We start from the raw sequence: 23,271 nt of genomic DNA on the forward strand, positions 1-23,271 counted from the left end.
ATCAACAGAAAGGTGGATGATTAACCAGCTAACATAATGACTGATGGGAGTTGTAGTCCAAAACATCTGGAGGGCACTGGGTAGGGAAGGCTGAACCAAAATACTATTTCATTGGTTGACATCCCCACACTTCTTTTACGAATTTGCAGATGATGGGAAAGTGAGTGTGGAAAGTGTCTTGTCTGCGTTGACCAAGACTCGACGCTTTTCCCAACCTGAAAGTAAGTGAAAATAGAGCAGTGGATTACAATACTTTGTGTGGATATAGCTCTGGGAACGTCCCTCGCCCCTATCCTAAAACCTGCTTTCCATTCCTCAGCAGAAGCTTTTGAAGCTCTGTACTCTGGAAACTTTATTGTGGGTTCAGTCAGAGCAAACGGGAGCCACAGTGCACCCCTTGAGAAAGGCGGCAAGGATTCTTCCCTACGGTTATGCTTTATTTAGAGCTGGGGTGGGATCAGTGGCGTAGCGTGGGTTGTCAGTGCCCTGGGCCACATCAGAGGGGCCATCTGTGTCACCCAGGAGATCGCAGCCACAGAGAGAAGAGTCGTTCCATTGTCTGGAGAGGTCACTTCCTGCTCTGCAGGATAAGCCATTTTCAACGGCGCCCAGCAACCGAAGTGCGGCAAGGATTCTTCCCTACGGTTATGCTTTATTTAGAGCTGGGGTGGGAACAGTGGTGTAGCATGGGTTGCCAGTGCCCTGGGCCACATCAGAGGGGTCATCCGTGTCACCCAGGAGATCGCAGCCACAGAGAGAAGAGTCGTTCCATTGTCTGGAGAGGTCACTTCCTGCTCTGCAGGATAAGCCATTTTCAACGGCGCCCAGCAACCGAAGTGCGGCAAGGATTCTTCCCTACGGTTATGCTTTATTTAGAGCTGGGGTGGGAACAGTGGTGTAGCATGGGTTGCCAGTGTCCTGGGCCACATCAGAGGGGTCATCCGTGTCACCCAGGAGATCGCAGCCACAGAGAGGTCACTTCCTTTCTCATCAAGGGCCCAGACTTGAGGCACTAATGAGGATTTCAGCCCCCTCTCCCTTTGGCACTTGGGGACTGTTTGTCCCTTCAGTGCAAAGAGCTAAGGGAAAATCCTACATCACCATATGTAAAAAAATAAAATAAATTCCTGTTTTTGTGTTTGTTTCTTTTAAACCTAACACCGTTGCGTGACGAAGCTCCCAGAAATCCCATAAATAACTCGCAACTCACATGATATTTTAGGTTTGGGGTTTTGGCATTATTTTGGCCACAACTTTATTTAAATACAATTAATTCTGAGTGTTGGCTTAGGCTTTGGTTAATCCATCTGTCCACTCTAAGGAACAGGACCATTTCCATCTGACCCTTGTTGGGTCAGGACCAATTCCATCTGCCCGGTTTGGGCAGGACCAATTCCATCTGACCCCTTTTGGGTCAGGACCATTTCCATCTGACCCCCTTTGGGTCAGGACCAGCTCCGACTTGCCTATGGGTAGGTAAGTCAAGTAAACACCCCAAGGTGGTGGAGGTACTGTTCACAGGCACTCTCCTCTTGACCCAGGAATGTTCCCCAAGGCTCGGCTCTGTAATGGCCGTATCATCCTTGCCTATGGCAGGATGAATGGACTAGAGCCCCAGAGCCCCAGGATTCCTTTAACGGAATACTTCTATGAGGAACAAGATAGGGGGGGTAGGCAAATTAATGCCATGCCCCTCCTATAACCAATTTATTAACCAAAGCCTAACGGCCAATCTAACAAGTTGTGACAATTTGCTAAGCAGTAGGCAAAAACCAAATGGCAACAGCCAATCAGCCAAGTGGCAAAAATCCTACTGGGCCCCTGAATACAGGCGACCCCTGAAAAGGCAATGTCAGCTAAAGCCTATAAAACAGTGGCGGGCGGGTGGGAGATTCGAAGGCTTGCCGAGAGTGAGCTGAAAATGAAAGTACTGTACCTGAGTTTAAATAAGTGGCTCCTGTCAATCAAAACTGTGACACGCCTCAATGACTCAGCCTAACTAAAGCCCACCCCCTCCCAGATTTCTTTTGAGCTCTTCCGCAACCCCCACTACACTCTATGGAGTGTAATGGGCTTTGCAAAAGATTTTAAATGGGCAGTTGCTCAAGAGCTGATTTCTCCTGGTCTTGTGTTCAATTTCTCCTCGTATCTAAGGTAACAAGGTCCTCGTCGGAAACCTGGGTTCCATCCTTGAAAACATGGGGATTGTTTTAACCAAAGAGGGGATGCGGAAGGTCCTCAAGCAAGTTGAAGTTGATGGTGAGAACTGATGGACCCCGTATTTGAGATTTCGAATCACGTGGGCAAAAAGGGGGGGAGAGAGAGGCAGCTGGAGAATGGCAAGTTCTCTAAACATTTAGATTCTGGAAACGTATTGCGCCCCACCTTTCTATTACATTAGTAAAAGGGACTGAGGTCTGGGACATCCTTTGCTACATCCCAGATCTTAGTGCAGTGGGGATCCCCCATTGCCTTATACCAGGGGTGGGCAGGCTTCAGGCTTTGTGGAATTTACTAGAACTGTGAGGATAACCAACAAGAGCCAGGTGTAAAATGCTGGCTCAGGAAAGCAGACGTAGGCTATGTCACACACTATACCTTTAAAACACATTGCTTCCCTCAAACAATCCTGGGCACTGTAGCCTTCGTTAAAGGTTTCTGGGAATTGTAACTCCATGAGGGGGAAACTGCAGTGCCCACAATTCCTTAAATTGTGTTTTTCCCATGCACTTTAAAGGTATAGTGTTGTACGCAGCCGTAAGCTAAGAATTAAGGAGGCTCGGCCCAGTCTGTCCCAGAATCGAGCTCACATCCCTTTTGCACAAAATCCCACTCTGCCTACAAAGTGTCCCTTTAATACTTCATCTCTGTCACTGTGTGTCTGCTGTAGGATTGCCAGACACTGTGTGTCTGCTGTAGGGTTGCCAGACTCAATAGAGGACAGGACTTCTGTGCCTTTAATTGCCCTGCTCTCTTTTGAGTCTGGAAACCTTAAAGAGAAACCAGCAGACCCTCTGTTTAATTTCCAAGCAAAGGGTCTGCTGGTTTCTCTTTAAGGTTTCCAGACCCAAAAGAGAGCAGGGCAATTAAAGGCTCAGAAGTCCTGTCCTCTATTGAGTCTGGCAACCCTAGTCTCCTTCCTTACAGTATGTTCTCCATTATGCCTTGTTTTTGGTTTGGTTTTGTCTCTGGCTTTAGAAGCCAAGGTGTAAGAATTGTGCTCGTCTAAAAGGTGCCGCACATGTAACTCTGCACTTTTTTGACTCCCTCACAGAGGATGGGAAAGTGAACCTCAAAGAATTTATGAATAGCCTTAGTGAAATGGGGCAGACTCCTGAAGGTGAGTGAGGTCTCTGATGCCAGGATGACTCTCTCATAGCTGCCAAGTTATCCCTTTTTTAAAGGGATTTTCCCTTATGCTGAATAGGCTTCCTCGCGAGAAAAGGGAAAACTTGGCAGCTATGTCTGCTATGTGTGCCTACCAAACATGAACGTTGATTTTCCTTCTCTTTCCATTATGGTACTAAAATAAATGGTAGAAATTTCAGCTTACTTTGAGCCGAGGCTTAGCCCCTGAACCTATTTTCAGTTGTTAAGCTTTCAAAATGTGGTTTTGATAGCATGGGGTGTGTACTAGGGTGATGACTATTTTACAACCTCATTTCCCTGTATCATAATTTGATGAGCTTTCATTAAAGATTAGATAAAAATCTTACTTTCAATGAGATTTGATAAAAAGAAAACCCTCACACACAAAATGATTTTAAAAAATTTATTTATCAGTTTTTTTGACCATTTTTGAAGTCACTATAAGCAGATATAAAATTGAACCCAAGCTTTAGAGTCACATATATAGGGTCATCAAACACACATGGAAGCTTTTTTTTAGCTGCAGTAACAGTATAGACGCCGCTAGAGGACGATGTTTTGCTACCTCTCCTGTAGGTTCTTTTCCCAGCATGCCCGGCAGGGTCTGCTGGCTGAGTTTTGAGGTCCCCAAAAGGGGCTTTTACTTTGCGCAGGTGTGACATTTGTATACCCTAAGTTGCTAAGAACACTCCCCATTGTGGAATGTGGTATTGTGTCCAAATTTGATACGAAATATATATAGAATTGTTAATACAATTTTATGAAATGGTAAAACGGCATACAAAAAAAACTGGTTTGTGCATAACCTTTTTAAATATTTCAATGGAATATACTGTACCTCATTTTAGTCATTAATAGGCAAAAGTTCATGTGTGCTACAGGAAATATTTTTTGAGAAAAAAAATGAAGAAGTCATCACCGTAGTGTGTACTGTTTGAATGAAGGGGAGGCAAGCAAACCAACCAACCAACCCCCATCTCTTTTCTCACAACCATCACCAAATGAATATATCTTTTCCCTCTGGCTGTCTCCTCTGAACAACCCTTTAACTGGCCCAGCCTGTTCCCTATACTAAGCATAGCACTTAAGCACATTGCGAATAACATGGACTGAGACCAACCTTTTCCAAAACAAACAGTTGAAAATATGTTATTTGATTCCTTCCCCCCCCCTGATTTGATTCCCCCCCCCATTCCGGATATAGATCTTCACTCATTCCTTCTTCCCTGAAGCAGAGGCGCCATTTTGTGTTTTGCCTCAGGTGCCAAAATGTCTTGGGCTGGCCCTGGAGGGAGGGCATATTATCCCATGGCAATTTTGCCACAACAGGTTAATGAAACCTTCAGGTTCAGAGGTATGCCACTGAAGTCTAGTTGCTAGGTCAACAGCTGAGCAGGGCTGTTGCCTTTTTGCCCCACAGATGGACTTTTCAGGAGCCTTTGAGGTTTTTAAGCAGAGTCTGGATGTCATGAATGCTTTAGCTGAGATTCCTGCATCGCAGCAGGTGGTTGGACTAGATGCTGGGTTCGACAGGCCTTTGGTCTGGCTCGTAATAATGCCCCTATGGCCATAAAGGCCTACTTGTGAACTTCCCAGAGGTACTATCTGACCATTGTGGAAAACAGAATTCTGGACTGGGTAGAACTTCGATCTGATCCTGCAGGTTTATATTACGCTGTTAGGTTAACTTCTTGGGTTTTGCAGCAGCTTGACCTTTTTTTTGGCAAGGCCTTGTTGATTTCCCACCAACTTCTGAAAGTCTGGCCTTTGGCTCATTGTTTCCCCTGACTAGGTGACCAAGGGGATATGGTTGCTATGGAAGAGGTAGATTCCTTTTTGTCCAACTTAGGGATCCACTTAACCGAAGAGCAACTCCAAGAAGCCTTGAAGTATGTGGCTGTGAATGGTGAGTGAACCTTGTTTCCTGATCTCAGGCAAGGTGGGTTTTTTTGGGGGGGGGGTTGCCCATGTTCTACGCAGACACTGAATCTTCCTTCTCAAAAAGTCTCCCTCAGCTCTTGGGAGGTGATCCTCAGCACACCAGTCCCAGAGGCTGCGAGAAACATCACAACCCACTGATACACGTGCCTCTAACAGAGTGTGATGGCTTTAACTGTGGGCCGATCTCTGTGGAGATGGTTGCCAGACACATAGGGTTGCCAGACTCAATAGAGGACAGGACTTCTGTGCCTTTAATTGCCCTGCTCTCTTTTGAGACTGGAAACCTTAAAGAGAAAATAATAATAATAATAATAATAATAATAATAATAATAATAATAATAATATTTTATTTATACCTCGCCCTCCCCAGTCAAAACCGGGCTCAGGGCAGCTAACACCAATAAAATTACAATAAAACATAAAGAGCAATTAATTAAAATACCATATTAAAATTTAAAATGCAGCCTCATTTTAAATAGTCCATAAATCCAAGCCATGAGGGAGGAAAACACAGGGGTCAGACTAAGTCCAGCCCAAAGGCCAGGCGGAACAGCTCTGTCTTGCAGGCCCTGCGGAAAGATGACAAATCCCACAGGGCCCTGGTCTCCTGTGAAAGAGCATTCCACCAAGTTGGGGCCAATACTGAAAAGGCCCTGGCCCTAGTAGAGGCCAAGCAAAGGGTCTGCTGGTTTCTCTTTAAGGTTTCCAGACTCAATTAAATTAAAGACACAGAAGTCCTGTCCTCTATTGAGTCTGGCAACCCTACTCGCACAGACTTCCATACAGCACTTACTTCTCAGTGAAAGGTCAAGCAGGAGTGTTCTGGTTGGACTCTGGCATTCTGACATCACCGGCAAGTTTCCCAGTGACTCTTTCATCATAGGTGAGGGTTCACAGATGAGGAGAATGTCTTCAGGTAGAGGCTGCCTATGTGAGCAGTCAAGAGCCACTGTCTTAAAGAACCAGGTATGTCACTGAGTCTGTCCTCTCTGTCTCTCATGGAAATTAGCAAACTCCTGCCTCTCAGACTGGGGCATGCAATACCTGGGATTCGCATCAGTAGCATAGGCCATTGAATCACTCTTTTGGACCAGGGTCATAATCATGATGGATACTGAAATATAGCAATTTTTATTTGCGTATGAGTATTTCAAAACACGCGCACACACATACACTTCTGCTTGGTCACTTTCTGCATTGCAGATTGTCTTATCTATCTATCTATCTATCTATCTATCTATCTATCTATCAATCAAAAGTTTATTGCATTAGCCATATAGCCATAGCACATATAAAAGATCAACCACGCAACTGTCGCACAACAACATAGAATACAACAAATACAACTATAACATTAAATATATAATCCAGCTGAGTGCGGCTGGTAAGGTAAAAGACAAAGTGAGGCGTGTCGACTGTGAGTATAACAGGAATTAACATAGGACTGGGGCTGGGCAAGTTAGCCAAAAAGGTGGCCCTGAGTTTCAGGGCCTGTAAAATGTAGATGGCCACGTCGCGTGAAACCCAAGGGGTTGGCAACCACCAATAAGTACTTCATGCGGTTGATGTCCCGTGCAATGGTCGTCAGGATTAAAGAGAGAAGCCTGGATCTTACTGAGGCATATAAAGGACAGTAAAAGAAAAAGTGTATATAGTCTTTAATCTTTCTGTCATTGCATGGGCAGAGTCGAAGGTTCAATGGTGTGTTGGAAAAAACGCCATGTAAGAATGCTGTGGGAATGACGTGGAATCGAGCTAGTGTGAAGGTCCTTCTTAAGTCTTATCTATCAGTATTTTGTCCTTGCAGGAAATGGGAAGGTGAATATGAGCGAATTGATGGCGAGTGTAGTCAAGAACCAAGCTGAGGGTAAGCGGGTTGCATTACAGTAGTTGGATTAGAATTTTTTAAAAATTAAGCTGTAAGCATTCGAAGAGAGCACTTGTTTTCTGACAGGGCTTAAAGCCCCAGGCAGGGTTTAGATGATGAGGAACAGACCAGCATCGAAGCAGATGGGATAAATGGTCAATGGACAAAGCACACCTGTGCACAGGACTGGTTTCATTCTGTGATTCCACAGGGGTGCAGAATGTGGTAAGAGAGGCTTCCCAAAGGGATGCTTGTAAAAAGCGGAGTCTCTCAGGCCCTTTTGGGTCAACACTGGGTGGCCAATCATAGAGTTGTAAAGTTGGAAGGGACCACAAGGGTCATCCTGCAATGCAGGAATCTCAGCTAAAGCATCCATGACAGATGGCCACCCAACCTCTGCTTAAAAATAAACCTCCAAGGAAGGAGAGTCTACAACCTCCCAAGGCAGACCATTCCACTGCCAAACAGCTCTTACGGCCAGAACATTTTCCATGATGTTTAGTTGGAGTCTCCTTTCTTGTAACTTGGATCCATTGCTTTGATTCCTACTCTCCAGAGCAGGAGAAAAAAGCTTGTTCCCTCTTTCATGTGACGGCCCTTGAGATATTTGAAGATGGCTATCAGATGCGGACATTTCGGAAAGTGGCTGAATAAGATTTCTAGGGGTCATAGAGAGGGACATCAATGTTCTGCATGGCTCCTTGTATCCCCATGTTCTGTAAAACCAAAAGATATTATTCAAATCAGCAAAGAGTGCACATTAATATAACCATAGAATGGCAGGGTTGGAAGTGACTGTGAGGGTCATCTGGAACAACCATCCACAATGCAGGAATGTCAATATGCGGTCCTCCATCCAGCTTTGAAACCATCCTGGATCCTGCTTAGCTTTGCAAAACATGCTAGCAGTTTTAGTTCTGCACCATGCTGTACAAGAAAAAATGCATACATTTGGGCACTTTACGCAGCTCATGGAATTCTATTCTTTTTGATACAGATGTCTAATTTTCTGAATTTGTGATTATTGCATGGGGTGCACACAATCCTCGACAGCGTTTGAAGCTTTGTTAACCAAGCAGGGGATTTCAAGGCCCTGTAAATGTTTCCATGTTTATCATTTCTCTCACAGAGGATCGAGTTCCTGTCGATAACCTGAATGCTATTCTGGCCACCATGAGCATTCAGCTAACAGACGATGAGCTCCAGGAAGCTCTGAAATCTACAACTGTGGATGGTGAGTCTTTAAAGCGCTTGCTCTCCCACCCCTCTTAGAAGTAAAACAGATTAAAACTATCCAGTTCAGGAATGCACATTCCCCTTTCAGCTCCTTTGGGTGATCTCACAGACTCTGGCTGAGGCCCACATGACAGACAGTTGTGTAAGACGAATAAGTAACATTTCTCCCCCTGTTTAAAAGCAATAATGAAAAGCAGCCCTGGGGAGGTTTTGAGTTTCAGAGGGGTTAGGGCTTCTTAGCTTTCCCTGCTCTGACCTACTTCCTCCTCGAACTTCCCCCAGCTACTTTTCACTCGATGAAGGAAAATATACAGGTGCCTGCATATCCGCCTCCCCCCCCCCCCCCCGGTTGAACTGTAACACATAAGCAGGCAATATTAAATGGGGAATGGCGGAAGGCGGAAGGGTTAAGCATGTCCCATTGGTCTTCAGCCCAAGACTGCTGCCTCTGTGATAAAGCATGTTGGGGGGGGGGAATGCAGGCAACAGAGCATCATGGGTCATTTGTGCTTGAGAAACATCCTATCCCAGATCTTGAAACTTCTATTGTATCTTATGATACACTTATATCAAGTACTGTATATGCATATGTCAAGTATGTCCTACCCTCTCCACTACTAAGTAGGCAATCTCTCACTTCTCTGTCCCCTCCCTGTTGCATCTCTGTCTTGCCTGCCTGGATGCAGACTGTGGGGTTTATTTGCATTCCGTGCAGCTCCTAGCAACACCCTTTGCAAAATAATTGCACTTCTGCTTCCCTGCCCACTTGAGCCGCCCTCTTCCCCCATCTTGTCTTCCAGATGATGGGAAGGTTAACCTGAAAGAGTTCATGGAGGGGGTGAAGAATGTGCAGCTGAAAGCAGGTGCAGAAGGTGAGTCTCTGGGCTTTTTAATGATGGTGGGCTGAAGGATAACAAAGAGTTTCTGTACAGCTCCAGGCACCTAAGGCACAAGGATGTAACAATTTTGTAATAGAGCGTAAGAATTGCCTCGCTGGCTCAGTCTTGCAAGTGAGGCTGTGTGCACACCATATATTTAAAGCACATGTTTTCTCAGCAAATAATCCTGGGAACTTAAGGGTGCTGGGAATTGTAGCTCTACAAGGGAAGGGGTAAACTACAGCTCCCAGGATTTGGGTGGAATGGAGTGGATGTGCTTTGTTGTTGTTTAGTCGTTCAGTCGTGTCCGACTCTTCGTGACCCCATGGACCATAGCACGCCAGGCACTCCTGTCTTGCACTGCCTCCCGCAGTTTGGTCAAACTCATGTTCGTAGCTTCAAGAACACTGTCCAACCATCTCGTCCTCTGTCGTCCCCTTCTCCTAATGCCCTCCATCTTTCCCAACATCAGGGTCTTTTCCAGGGAGTCTTCTTTTCTCATGAGGTGGCCAAAGTATTGGAGCCTCAGCTTCACGATCTGTCCTTCCAGTGAGCACTCAGGGCTGATTTCCTTCAGAATGGATAGGTTTGATCTTCTTGCAGTCCATGGGACTCTCAAGAGTCTCCTCCAGCACCATAGTTGTTGTGCTTTAAAAGTACTTTAAATGATTGGTGTTCACAAAGGTCCACCGCTTACCAGCTTAGCCCCCCCCCCCATTGCCCCCCATGTTAGTCTTTTGTGTCCAAAAAAATTGGTTGATGTTCCTGTCTAGTCACCCAGGTCGAATTCTTATTCACCGGGGGGCACCTGGTTAAATTATTTTTTACAAGCCTGTTCTAATGTAATAGTATAGCCTGCGAAGTACAGAACCTGGATCATGGCAGCAGACTAATTCCTGCTACTTGAACCAAGGGATCGTGGCTGAGAGTGATACCGTGAGTCCCACCTCAGAGCAGAAAAGCAGCCTCCTTTCCGAAGAACAAGTGAAGACAGATTTAACAGGCAGCAGCCCTGGGGGTAAGTTGTATGTTATGTGAGGAGACTTACAGTGGATTTTGGGGCCTACATTTTGGAGAAATGTCCGTCAGCAAAGATGCATGTATCAGGAAGGAAACAGACATTTATGCAGCCGTTCTGACCTTGCATTTAATGCACTTCCCCGCCAAAAAAAAAAAAACATTCACCCCCTGTGTCTAGAGAGCCAAGAATTGTTTGGGAGCGAAACAGGCACTTAATTGGCCTTTGTTTCTCAGTTGTTTTAAATGGTTCTGTCAGGGGATTGTTGCGGCTACTCTCGAGTAAAGACTCTCTAGTCTGCTCTGTCTTTAAGAGCTTTATTGTGCATACTATTTACAGTGCAGAGATATCAGAAAACATGACCGCCTAGTCTGATTCAGAAGCCAGCAATGGCGCTTGTCTGCTTTTGCGCCAGCATAATAGTCTGGGAAACCCAAAACGCCGCCCCCTTGCCCTACCTCTGGGTGCATGGCCCAACGTGGGCGCCGGAAGGGGCTGCGTTCCTTCTCCCGTCCTTTGGCTGGAGTGTTGCTGAGGCTCCGACACCTTGCTGTGCTGTTCTTCCTCCTCTGGCCAGCTGGGTCGGTGCCGAGGCTCTGATACGTCTTGGAGCCCCCCTCTCCATTCCGCTCCATTCCTCATTCCCTCCTCCTGACCCTCTGCTCGCGCTGTCACTGGGCGAAGTGCTGGTCAGGATGACTGGGGGAGGGTCCCTGTAGGGAGTCCCCCTGACAGGTTCTAAACCACATTTCCAAAGAAAATATAACAAGGTGGTGTATCAAACTATCGTGACTCGGGAGCCATTTTTCCTGACACTTAAAACTTTCCATGAGATAGGGTGACGGCCGCCAACGTGGACTGGCTTATATTCATGGATAAGACTATAGATGGTGACTAGTCAAAACAGCAACCTTCTACCTCCAGTTGCTGGGAAATTGCAAGTGAGCAGAGTGTTGCTGTGACACTCATTTCCTTGCTTGTGGGCTTCCCACAGGCGTCTGGTTGGCCGCCATGTGAACACAGCGAGGGACAAGATGAGCCTTCAACCTGACTCAGTAGCACTCCTCGTTCTTATTTCACACCCACCTAGTGCTATTTTTCTAGGGGGAAAAGGAGCCGGAACTCACCATGAACAATGGCGCCCACCTGAGAGGTGCCAGAACTGAGTTCCGGCAAGTTCCGGCAAAAAAAAAAAGCTCTGCTCCCCCCCCCCCCCCCCGTAAATCGTCCTCTCCAGAAACCTGAGGTAAAATGTTTTGGCTTAGTACGTGAACCAAAGAATGTACTGTCATTTTTTTTTTTGAAATAATTTATTTATTTCAAATGTTAAAAGCCATACAAATTTGCAGAAACACAAAAGATTTTCAAAAACACATACAGGAAATTGGTACATCTCCCTTTTACATATAAAGGAATACAAGGGAAAGAAAGAGGAGGGAATTGAAACAAAAACAATTATATAGGGAGATTATATAGGAAGAAAAAGAAAAAGGAAAGAAAAAAAATAAATAAATAAGAAAAAAAAGAAGAGCGTTCTTCCAATCATATCCTGTGTAAATTATATACACCCATTTAAATTCACACTTAAGTTCTTATCAACATTTCCTTATCCTTAAAATTTCGACATGGTTCAATTCTGTTCTGCTATCGGGATTTGGTTATTTGGATGAATTTATATAGTCTTCAAAAATCCTCCACTCCTTTTTTACTTTTTGCTTTGTTTGACCTCTAATTCTCCCAGTGGTTTTAGCAAGCTGTGCATATTCCTTCATTAAGATTTGCCAATCTGTTATATTTGGTACGTCTTTAATTTTCCATTTTCTAGCGATAAGGACCCTCGCAGCTACAATACCATACATAAGTAAAATTCTACTTGCATCTTTGATATCCTCTGGTATTATATTCAACAGAAACAGTTCTGGTTTCTTTATGATCTTACACTTCAGCATTTTCTTTAACTCTTCATAGATATTATATCCAAAACTTATTTATTTCTGGGCATCTCCACCACATGTGCATTTGGGTCCCTATCTCCTTCTCGCACCTCCAACATATTGGTGATTTATTTTTATACATCCTTGATATTTTGTCTGGTGTTTGATACCACCAGTACATCATTTTGAGAATATTCTCCCGCAGATTGTAACAGGCGGTAAATTTCAAGTCTTTCTGCCACAGCCTTTCCCATTGTTCCATATAGACATTGTAACCCAGGTCTTGGGCCCATTTAATCATAGATGGTTTGGTTTGCTCCTCCTTGAGCTCCCATTCTAATGTACTGTCATAAGGGTGAGGCAACTCTCATGACCTTAAGCCTTATGTGGGCGGCCATATTGTTTGTAGCTGATGACAGCCTGACCTCGAAGGAAGTAGTGGATGACCTCCCTCTGACGCAGCCATCTCCCACGCATGAAGGTGAGTTGAACTGAGGGGGGGCATGTTGAAATGGACGTGTTAAATATGGCAGCGTCTCCTTATTTCTCTTTAGAAATGCGCAGGCAATTTCTCCCCATGCTGTGGGGACTTGTAGGACACCCTGCCCATGGCTTGCTCATCTGTCTCTTTTCCTGCTCCTCTGCACCATCCCAGAAGGATTTTTTTTAAATATTTCAAACCATTCCTATACAGCAGGGGTGGCCAACTCCCAAGAGACTGCGATCTACTCACAGAGTTAAAAACTGGCAGTGATCTACCCCCTTTTTGGGGTTTTTTTCAGGGAGGAGGGGCCTTTTTTTAGGGTTTAGGTCAAAGGTTTTGAGTGGTTTTTTTAGGGAGGAGGAAAGCGCCGTTTTGATGGGCTGCAGGGTGAAAATGTTGAGCTTCTTTTTTAGGGGAGCCATAGTTGTTGAGCTTCTTTGGGGGGAGCCAGTGATCTACTACAGGTGTCAGTGATCTACCGGTAGATCACGATCTCCCTGTTGGACGGGCCTGCTATACAGTAATGGCTTAAAGTGTAGTGAAAGAGTAACAATCAAAATACACTAAAGGGTTTTTTAAAAAATGCTCAGAGTTTCCCTCTGTACATAGGGGATCAGCAACAGAACAGAGTTTACCCTCCGGCTTACTAATATCTTTCTGTGACTGACGTATTTAGGATCGGCAGTCATGTCATCCCAATCTGTTCTGCACCCAATTGCAGGAGAAATGGTTGACGTTCAGGAACTAGGCAACGTTCTGGCCATTGAAGGCATCCAGCTCGCAGAAGAAGAGTTCCAGGAAGCATTAAAAAATGCCCCGGCGGATGGTCAGTATGGGCTTCAGGGGAAGGAGTTCTCTGAAACAGCCGAGATAATTTGCAAGCTCTGATGGTCTGGCGTCCCGCACCGGGCAAACCCCGCAATCCGAAAGTTGACGGTTCTGTAACAAGAGGCATGAGAGGCATAGTAACGGAAATGTCCAGGGAATGCACTGCCGGCTGCAGGAGTTCTGCTTCACCACTGCATTCCCCACAAGGAACGTGCTGGCAAAGCAGCACCCTGCAGGATTGAACCCAGGACTGCTGGCCAGCAAAGGAGTGGAGGGATCAATCCTACTGGCTTAGAGTGTGCTAGCAAAGCAGACTCCAGCAGGACTGAATCCCGCCATCCCATCCTTCAGGTGACATCACCTGGTGATGTCAGCTGATGGAGAGGTGGGTGTGGGTTTTTTTTGAGGGGGGAGAAATGGGGGGGGGAGATTGGCCCACACGCCAGACATTATCCCTGTGCTAGAGGAGTAGGTACTAAGGAGGGGGCCTAGTATGTGGAGGAATCAGTTTCTTGTAACTATGGCAATTTCAAAAAATACAGAATATCATTTGAAGCAAGGTACAAATACATATGCAAAGAGGGAATTTGCGTACACTTCAGGGAACATATCCTGGCAACTAGAAAAATAAACTCTAGGCCTGTAAATTCATCATGCCCCTTTACTTTCTTAAGGAAAGGTGAATACTTGACTACAGTATTTACTGGGGCTTTCTTCTTTAAAAAAAATATGTAGATATTTTGGAATTTAAGTTGGCCCTTTCAGCTTTTTATCTGAACCCACAAGGACTGGAACTGAGATTATCTGATTGATGTTTGCTGGTCTCCTTTTAAATTTGGAGCGGTGCTGGATTTAGGGCAAGTGGTTCCCCCCCCCCAGGGTGCCAAGCTGAGGGGGCGCAAAATAATAATCATAATCGTAATAAAAAATGTGCACAGATACCTACTGAGAAGATCCATAAAAAGCAACTGTGTACCAAAAGGAATTATTGTGAAAATAATAAAGATTTAGAGAGGGGTGGGGCAAATTTTGTTTTCGCTCAGGGCACCATATTATCTGCCCCTTTTTTGGAGCCTCGTTGGGGAGCGTGGTCTCCTCCTGATTCTGAGATCTTTTTCCATCAGCTGAAGGGAAAGTGAGCCTGGAAGAATTTATGAAACAGGTGAGAAAGAGCCAACAGCATCGCCAGAGCGGTGAGTCAATAAGATGTTTGAGAATGCACTGGGAGCGGGGAAGGGCCCACACCACAGGGAAATGCTTGCTTTTTTGTGCTCCATGTGTTTTGGAGTCAGAATTCTGAGATCCTGTAAAATATCAGCGTTTATCTCATGAGTCTTGCATGTAGTTCTGGACAGGAACAACTGCATAAAGCACACAACAAAACATCAGTTTTTATTTGTTCTTGTCTTCTGATTTTGCCAGCAAAACCTACACTCATGCAGACTTGAAGACACTGTAACATCTCTAGGTCCTATTGTCGCCTTCCAGCCCTCTGGTTGTGCTTCACATAGACTGCCGGATTTACGTATAAGCTATAGAAAAAACAATGTACATTTACAAAATATAAGTTAAAAAACAAATAAAATAAATAAAAAACAAATAAAATAAATCTGCATACGGCAACAGTGTTTTGTGTTGTGTAGGCTCCTATGATGTAAGTCGTGGGCCCCGCCTGCTAGCCTGCTCCCTAAAATATCACTGGTTTGCTCATATCTATATAATTATAGGCTGCCTACATTCTGCATGTGCAAATGGCTTTAGATACCTATTAAAGGGCCCCCTGACCATCAGGTCCAGTCGTGTCCGACTATGGGGTTGCGGCGCTCATCTCGCTCTATAGGCCGAGGGAGCCGGCGTTTGTCCGCAGACAGCTTCCAGGTCATGTGGCCAGCATGACAAAGCTGCTTCTGGTGAACCAGAGCAGCACACGGAAACGGCGTTTACCTTCCCGCCGGAGCGGTCCCTATTTATCTACTTGCACTTTGACATGCTTTCGAACTGCTAGGTTGGCAGGAGCTGGGACCGAGCAACGGGAGCTCACCCCGTTGCAGGGATTCGAACCGCCGACCTCCTGATCAGCAAGCCCTAGACTCTGTAGTTTAACCCACAGTGCCACCTGGGTCCCTTTAGATACCTATTAGGTCCATAAATTACCATATAGCATATATTCAACACAAAACTGTGACAATTTGTTGTTCACAACGGACAGCTTGACATATAAAGGGCCCCAATACCTTCAGTGGCTTAGGGCCTCATCAAACCTAAATCCGGCCCTGTTACATAGAATCTAGGCTGATATCGCACAGTTATCTTGGCTTATTTGTTATCCTTCCAAAATGCGATCCGCTTCCTTTTGCTATATTGGAAAAACTGCTCTGAATTTATCTTTGCTTTTGTTTTAACTATGGTTTAAGATCATGATTTGCTGACAATAAACAAACCATAGTTGCAAGGCAGAGTTCACACACAAAGCTAAACCATGGTTTAATAAACCATAGTTTAGAATTATGTGCAAACCCAGTGAATGATTGGGTTCTCATTTAGTAGGGAAGAGCCACAATAGAGAGAAATCTAAATGCCACTCTGGAAGAATGCTTCTGGACGTGGATGCTTTAGTAGCACCCGATCTTTGCTTTTCTGATTTAAACTACATGTGGAAAGTGATTCTGCTTCTAGACATCTGTTATCCAAATAAAATCCTGTGGCGGGAGGGATTTTCATTGGGATCAGTGTGCAGGAAAAGGGTTAAATAACCTTACCTTCCCTCCACTTCTAATCATGATCCCTCCTTTTTGTATTTTGATAAATTTGGGTAAAAAGAAAGAAAAGAAAGGATAGGAAGGCAATGCTATTTGGAAAGAGAAAGGTTTAAGTGAAAGTTGATTCCTGGAGAGGGGAGATGGAAGAAGGAAACGGCTAAAAAAACAATCTATACAGGTCATAACAACCCTTTGGTAAAACTAGAAAACAAATAAATTGGAGTCCTTGGAGAGTTGAGAAAATCAAATGAAAAGATTCCAAGAGCTCTGGCCAGGTACCAACATGAATGCTACTGGAATTTGTTTTATTAGTATCAACTTAAAACTTTCTAAAAATTATTCCTTTACCTGGCCAGAGCTCTTGAAAACTAGAAAACAAAGCAAAGACTAGAGAAATAAGCCATTGTTTGTTATAATCTGTGGGACAACTCAGGATTATCTTGTGTTTTGTTAAACAAACCCTGGTTTTAGTGTTATGTGAGTTTGAGTGTTCTCTTGTCTATCCATCGCCTCACTGACTCCATTTCCGCTTTTGCCCTCCAGAAGAAGGAGTTTCTGTTCTGGACCTTGGATCCATTCTGGCCCGCAAGGGCTTCTTTTTGAGTGAAAAAGAGCTGCAGGACGTCTTGGAGAATGTGGATTTGAATGGTCAGTATTTATTATTCAAATGCTTATCCCTACTTTCCATACAGTGGTGCCCAAACCAGCTAACAACAAATAAAGCAGCCCTCTAACATATGAAACAATATGCAGAATATCTGATGCTCAGACTGTGGGGTTTCATTCTGAGAGAGCTGACCCTATAAAAATACTCGCAAGGCAATTTGCGCCTGTCACAGTGGCGGTGGTGGCTACTCTAGAGTAACGACTCCTCACAGCTCTGCATTTTTATCCTTTTATTAGTGCAGTCTATTTACAGTGCTGAAACAGTGCTATATACATGTTGTCAGTACATGTTGTCAGTCCGGTGCAGAACCTCCAAATGGAGATTCCCGCGTCTTTCTCCAGCAAAGTAGCCTGGGGATACTAAATCTCCACCCCCGGCGCTTCTTATGCAATTCCGGGGTCGCTGGGATTGGTCTTCGTCCCACGGTTTCCCTGCTTCCCCCTTCCTTTCCCAAGCGGCGCCGTGGCTCGGCTACCCTGCCTGATCCCTGGCTTCTGCTTCCTGATTTCCCGCTCAAAACATCCCCCTCCCCACTCCCACTTGCACTGGGCGAAGAGCTCGTGTTTAAGATGGGAGGGGGCTGTCTATAGCTTCTGTCCCTCACAGCGCCCAACCATTAAGTACCGTATATGCCGGCGTATAAGGCGACTGGGCGTATAAGACAAACCCCCTACTTTTCTAGTCAAAATATAGAGTTTGGGATATACTCGCCGTAACGAGTATATCCCAAACTTCCAACACACACCAAATAAAAATGTTCTGTATCTCTTCCTCTCTCCGCTTTTTAAATACAGTACCAGTAAATGAAGCCAAAAGCTTAAATGCACAGATGTTTAAATGCCCTTACTTGCACGCATGCTAAGAACTACGATAGCATTTTGAACTACTGTAGATTTCATTTGGAGGGAGGGAAGGAGCTGAAGCATAAAAACTGCAGTTAGCTCTTGAAGAAGACGATGACGACGTGGGGAATAAGGGGTGGGGTGGGGTAGGATGGCCCGCCAGCCATCCACCCCTCGGGGTCAGCCCCAGGCAAGGAACCAACGGTGGTGGGCGTGGAAGGCTAAAACCTAACGTCCATGCTGGGGCTGCGCACTGAGGGGGAGAACGAGGCGGCGGTGAGAGGAGGCTCCAGCGGGCATGGAACCGGCTCCTCCGGCCTCTGGCTCAGGGCGGGTGGGCGGGAAGGGAGGGGAGGAGAGGTGGGGAGAGGGAGAAGGGCTTTCCCAATGTAGGGTTTAATCTTCCTATGCTAGGAGGCAGATTTGCACATCTGGTCTTAAATCACAAACAAGAGTACACATGTCCTCTGGTGTGTACACTAAAGGTTACCCTCAGAACAGTGAATTTTTAGCCTAAAAGCTGGCTGGTAACCAACAAACCTCTTTCAAAAAAATCAGTGTAATGTTCTCCAGTGGCCAGTCCTGGACAACAGCTATGCTGCTCTGCCATGTTCTTGACCACCCAAAGTGTCTGTGATGTTTTCCGGGACAGCGATTTAAATGATGTCAGTGGCTATGGGACCAGTCTATTGCTGTTTCTTTTTCCCTGCATTGCAGAGGATGGAACTGTAAACCTCAGTGCCTGTCTCAAAGAAATCCAAGCGCTCCGAGGGTTGTCATCAACCAGTAAGTTGAGAGCCTTAAAACCAATCACACTAACAAACCCATTGTTTTGGGGGGGGGGGGAGTCCCTGGACATACCAATAAGTTACTGTACTATTTGTGGACTCTATATGTGGCACAGTTTTCATATCACCCTAGACATAGTTCTGCTCAGTAGAGGTGATTCCGGCATTCAGATATGAGCCATTGGGTGCTGAATATTCAAGCAGTTCAAAGGCATGTGGAAACTGGTTGCAAATGTGTTACGGATGTGAGATTGTAGGCTGTAATGCGTTTCTGTCTTGCGGAAAAATGAATACAATCATTGTCAGGGACAGGTGAGTAATAACTCACAAGGTGCCAGTGAAGTTAACTCCTTATTCAAAGAAACAAAACAGCTCAGATCTAATGAGCCAAGTAACTCTCTGCAATAGATCTTGCCCCAATGAGACACAATGAGAACTAAAGGTCACTGTCTTCCCATAGTTCTTCCATTGTTCCCGAAGCCTTCTCTTCCCCAAGGTCCTTCCCCAGCATGGGACACGGGTGGCGCTGTGGTCTATACCACTCAGCCTCTTGCCCAGGGGTCGGCAAAGTTTTTGTGGCTTGGGCTGGAGTGTGTGCGCGCAAACGAATGCGCAAATGCTCTTTCTGGGCGCTCCTTCCAGTGCGGAGGAGGCGTATGCAGCTTCCCATTGGCTGCAGGAGTTTCCTGCAGCCAATGGGAAGCCGACCAGCATCGTGGAAGGTGGTCTCTGCTTTGCTCTGCGCTGGTTTAACGTGGCGCACGGGAGTCGACCGAGCGGGTGGCGGGAGTCCATGGGGCGGTTAAATGACCCCCATGGGCTGCTTGTGGCCCATGGGCCTTAGGTTGCCGAATCCCCTGCTCTTGGGCTTGCCAATCAGAAGATTGGCAGTTCAAATCCCTGCAATGGGGCGAGCTCCCATTGCTCTGTCCCAGCTCCTGACAACCTAGCAGTTCAAAAGCATGCCAGTGCAAGTAGATAAATAGGTAGCGCTGTGGTGGGAAGGTAAATGGCATTTCCATGCGGTCTGGTTTCTGTCATGGTGTTCCATTGCGCCAGAAGCGGTTTAGTACTGCTGGCCACATGATCCGGAAAGCTGTCTGTGAACAAACACTGGCTCCCTCAGCCTGAAAGCGAGATGAGCGCCACAACCCCATGGTCACCTTTGACTGGACTAAAACTGTCCAGGGGTCCTTTACCTTACCTACCTAGCAACTTGAGGCTCCTTTGTCTTGTCTCTCTTTGCTCCTCCTTCATTTCTCTCTTGGTAGAAGTCTTCAAGCAGAGCCTTCTGGACAGCTCTAGCCCTGGATTTCCTGTGTTGGGAAGGGGGTTGGACCATGATTCTAAGATTCTAGAATTCTGTGACTAGCAGCCCCAGAATCCCTGGAGGGAAACGGACACTACGCACATCATTTCTGCCAGGGAGAAGTCCCACCTTGACCATTGTGGGGCTTTCTCCCTGGTAGAAATGATGCACATAGTGTTAGTTTCCTGCTGGGGATTTTGGACCTCGTAGTTCTGGTTCCCGGCAGGAAAAGACGCTTTGCCAGGACCTGCAGAGGTGCTCTGCTGCATCCCCATGCTGTCCCTCAAGGTAAGTTTTTAGGCAGGGCACTTCATGTGCACCCTCTGAGCAGTTATATGGGACACTCGCAAAATCTCGACCCTTTTGAGGAGAGCATTGCACTGCGAGGACAGTGTTGGGATCCCAAGCACGTTTTGCACAAATCTTTGGGCATTCGGCAAAAGGTTGTTGCCAACACTGTTGCCTCTTTTGCAGAGAAAAGGGTTGCTATCGAAAACCTGGAGGAAGTCTTGGATGAAATGGGCACCCAGTTAACCAACAAGCAGCTGTATGAGGCGTTGAAATGTACTCCAATTGATGGTTGGTTTCTTTGATTCTTTATATCTCGCTGCTGCTGCTAAGTGCTAGATGAGCTTGATTTAATTCAGCAAGACAACTCTTCTGATCAGTTTTGTTTATGAAAGGTTAGGGGAACAGTCAAATTGCTTGTGCTGCAGCCACCGCTCAAAATCACATGGCAAAATGAACCTGACGGGACAACCAAAAATAGCTTTGGGTGCATCCTTCAAAATCTGCATTACATATAGTTTAATCCTCATGTACAAAAATGTCAATGGTTATCAGTGGCTTCTGGGCAGGAGCATGGGAGACACACAACATGAAGGACACCATTCTGAAACAGGAGGGGAGAAGTCGTGTTCCTCTAGATGGGCTGCAAGGCTCATCATCTCTGACCATTGGTCATGGCGGCTAGAGCTGATTGAGGGGGCACAGGTTCCCCACTCCCTCCAGGTAAAAACTGTGAAAATACTGTATACAGAAGCACCCATTTTTATTCATAGTGGCAGAGTAGTTGATCTTCACCTATGCCAAGTCAAAATATAGGGTAGAGCAGCGTTTCTCAACCACTGTTCCGCGGCACACTAGTGTGCCGTGAGACGCTGGCTGGTGTGCCGCGACGTGCGGCGACAAGAAGGGCGATTTACATTGTCACGTGCCTGGCGGCCGCCAATACACAACACTAACCCGCCGGAAAGCAATATTTCTCTTACTCTTTCCCAAAGCTCAGTGCAAACGAGCCTGGCGGCCGCCAATATTCTACACTAACCCACCGGAAAGCAATATTTGGCAAGTGTTTCTTACAGTCATAATTATAATATAGGGCAGCACAGAGTTAAATTTTTAAACTTTTTTAATGGTGGTGTGCCTCATGATTTTTTTCACGGAACAAGTGTGCCGTTGCCCAAAAAAGGTTGAGAAACACTGGGGTAGAGGACTTGTGACTGCCTCTTCCTGGCAGTAGTTGATCTTCACCTATGCCAAGTCAAAATATAGGGTAGAGGACTTGTGACTGCCTCTCCCTGGTCAGCAGGTAGCCTTTTGGGAAGGAAAAAATAAGAAATAGAAGAGTCAGTTTTCCAAACCCTACCCCTCCAGGTGGACTGTTGCTACTGATGCCACTCCTACCACAGATCTTTTTTGCCCCTAAGCAAAAAAGTGGGGGTTACAAAGTTCCCCAGAGGGTTCCTCAAGACCCTGCAACTCAAGACCCTGCCGATTGCTTGATCCCTACCCTGTCTGCTTTTGTCTCTTGGTTTTTTTTGTTTTTGTTTTTTAACTGATTATGTTTAGGGCAATTTTTTAAAATTATGCATTGGCATGTTTCCTTGTTGTTTATTCAGATAGATCAGGGTTTCCGAAACCTGGGTCTGCAGCTGTTTTTGGACTACAACTCCCATCACCCCTAGCTAGTAGGACCGGTGGTCAGAGACGAATGGGAATTGTAGTCCAAAAACAGCTGGAGACCCAAGTTTGGGAAACCCTGAGATAGATATTAAGACTTTGGGACTAATATCTGTGCCGCTGGGGGAGGAGAAGAGTTTTTGGCCCAATTCGTGCCCCTCACATTGGTTTGAGCTTGAGAGCTGTCTCTCTGCCAAAGCAATAGTGAAACTGCTTTTCTGGCTCCCGCTGCCGCCACCTTCCAAGCCGCTTAGCACTTTTGTGTCTCGTTCACAACTTCTTTTTGTTCCTTGCAGCGGATGGGACGGTGGACGTGGAAACATTTAAGAGAGGGGTGCATTCGGTCTTGTCAAGCCAGCAGACTGGTGAGCTGAACCGTAATATTGAAAGATGGGTGGTTACAATGCAGTTGGGTCAAGAAATTATTATTAAAAACACCGATCTCTTTATTCTGTGCCACATGTGCACATTCTTGTGCACATGGTTCGTGACAACAAATAATTAATTAATTAGTAACTATAGCGCTCTTCGGACATTCTGGAGCCTCAAAGTGGGGACAGGGAGGAGCCTTTGGACCAAACTACGTTTCGTGAATAACATGGAAAATATCTGGAATTAACTTTACACAATGGAAGTGATGGGTATGAATTGCTACTGAGCGTTCCCTCCCCTTCTGTTCAAGGCAAAATGGTGGATGTCAGCAAGCTGGATTCTATCCTGGGTGCTATGGGGCTTCACTTAACTCAGATGGAAGTTCAGGAGGCTATCAAAAGGACAATCAATAGTGAGTATGAATCACTGGGTTCACCTTTGCATCATGTCCCTGAAAAGTCCTCAGTGCCACCAATGGTCCACACCTGATGCTCAAGCTACAGTACATATTCCATGTTCACGTTCTTTTTAACTTTTGTAACCCAAAGCAGCCAGGAGTGGGCTGTGAATCTGTATGGCAGAAAGGAGGGAGGCTGCACTATAGACCTTTCCCCCTGTTCATTTTTTTTTCAACTCAAAATTCTCTTCCCTGGGCTGCTTTTCACCCTCAGGGGAAAAAATATCTTCATCATCTCTTTCTCCCATGCTTGGAAAAGCAACTCAGGGAGGGTGCTTTTAATTTTTGCAGGGTGGGGACTACACAAAGCCAGGGACGGGGAGTGGGGGGTGGAATTATCAGCCACTCACTGCCCACCCTCCTTCCAATTAGGATGCTTCCAGGGTGCTTTTTATGTGTAACTGCCCTTTCTCCTTCATGGGCATTTATGGAAGACATCACCATCAAATTGCAATTCCCCCATATTTTCTCACAACTGCTTTCATCTTCCTGGGATAGAAATACAGTGGTACCCTGGTTGTCGAACGTAATCCTTTCCAGAAGACCGTTCGACTTCCGAA

The 23,271-nt window shown here is 45.7% G+C and overlaps 2 protein-coding genes across 2 annotated transcripts in view; both read left to right on the top strand.

Moving 5' to 3' along the window:
• Positions 1 to 5,283, top strand: part of LOC118094582 (uncharacterized) — an 86,894-nt gene extending 81,611 nt beyond the window's left edge. The window contains exons 37-38 of the mRNA XM_060282078.1: positions 150 to 221; positions 5,162 to 5,283. Of these exons, the coding sequence (XP_060138061.1) occupies positions 150 to 221; positions 5,162 to 5,283 (194 nt within the window). The remainder of the gene's footprint in view (positions 1 to 149; positions 222 to 5,161) is intronic.
• A 1,863-nt stretch (positions 5,284 to 7,146) lies between these two features.
• Positions 7,147 to 23,271, top strand: part of LOC118094583 (uncharacterized) — a 33,914-nt gene continuing 17,789 nt past the window's right edge. Inside the window, exons 1-13 of the mRNA XM_035135112.1 lie at positions 7,147 to 7,177; positions 8,307 to 8,411; positions 9,214 to 9,285; positions 10,205 to 10,309; positions 12,653 to 12,724; positions 13,449 to 13,553; positions 14,680 to 14,748; positions 16,858 to 16,962; positions 18,541 to 18,609; positions 20,147 to 20,208; positions 20,364 to 20,467; positions 22,129 to 22,247; positions 22,565 to 22,666. Coding sequence (XP_034991003.1) covers positions 7,147 to 7,177; positions 8,307 to 8,411; positions 9,214 to 9,285; positions 10,205 to 10,309; positions 12,653 to 12,724; positions 13,449 to 13,553; positions 14,680 to 14,748; positions 16,858 to 16,962; positions 18,541 to 18,609; positions 20,147 to 20,208; positions 20,364 to 20,467; positions 22,129 to 22,247; positions 22,565 to 22,666 — 1,120 coding nt within the window. The remainder of the gene's footprint in view (positions 7,178 to 8,306; positions 8,412 to 9,213; positions 9,286 to 10,204; positions 10,310 to 12,652; positions 12,725 to 13,448; positions 13,554 to 14,679; positions 14,749 to 16,857; positions 16,963 to 18,540; positions 18,610 to 20,146; positions 20,209 to 20,363; positions 20,468 to 22,128; positions 22,248 to 22,564; positions 22,667 to 23,271) is intronic.

This window comes from Zootoca vivipara, chromosome 13 (assembly GCF_963506605.1).
Source record: "Zootoca vivipara chromosome 13, rZooViv1.1, whole genome shotgun sequence".
Taxonomy (NCBI): Eukaryota; Metazoa; Chordata; class Lepidosauria; order Squamata; family Lacertidae; genus Zootoca; species Zootoca vivipara.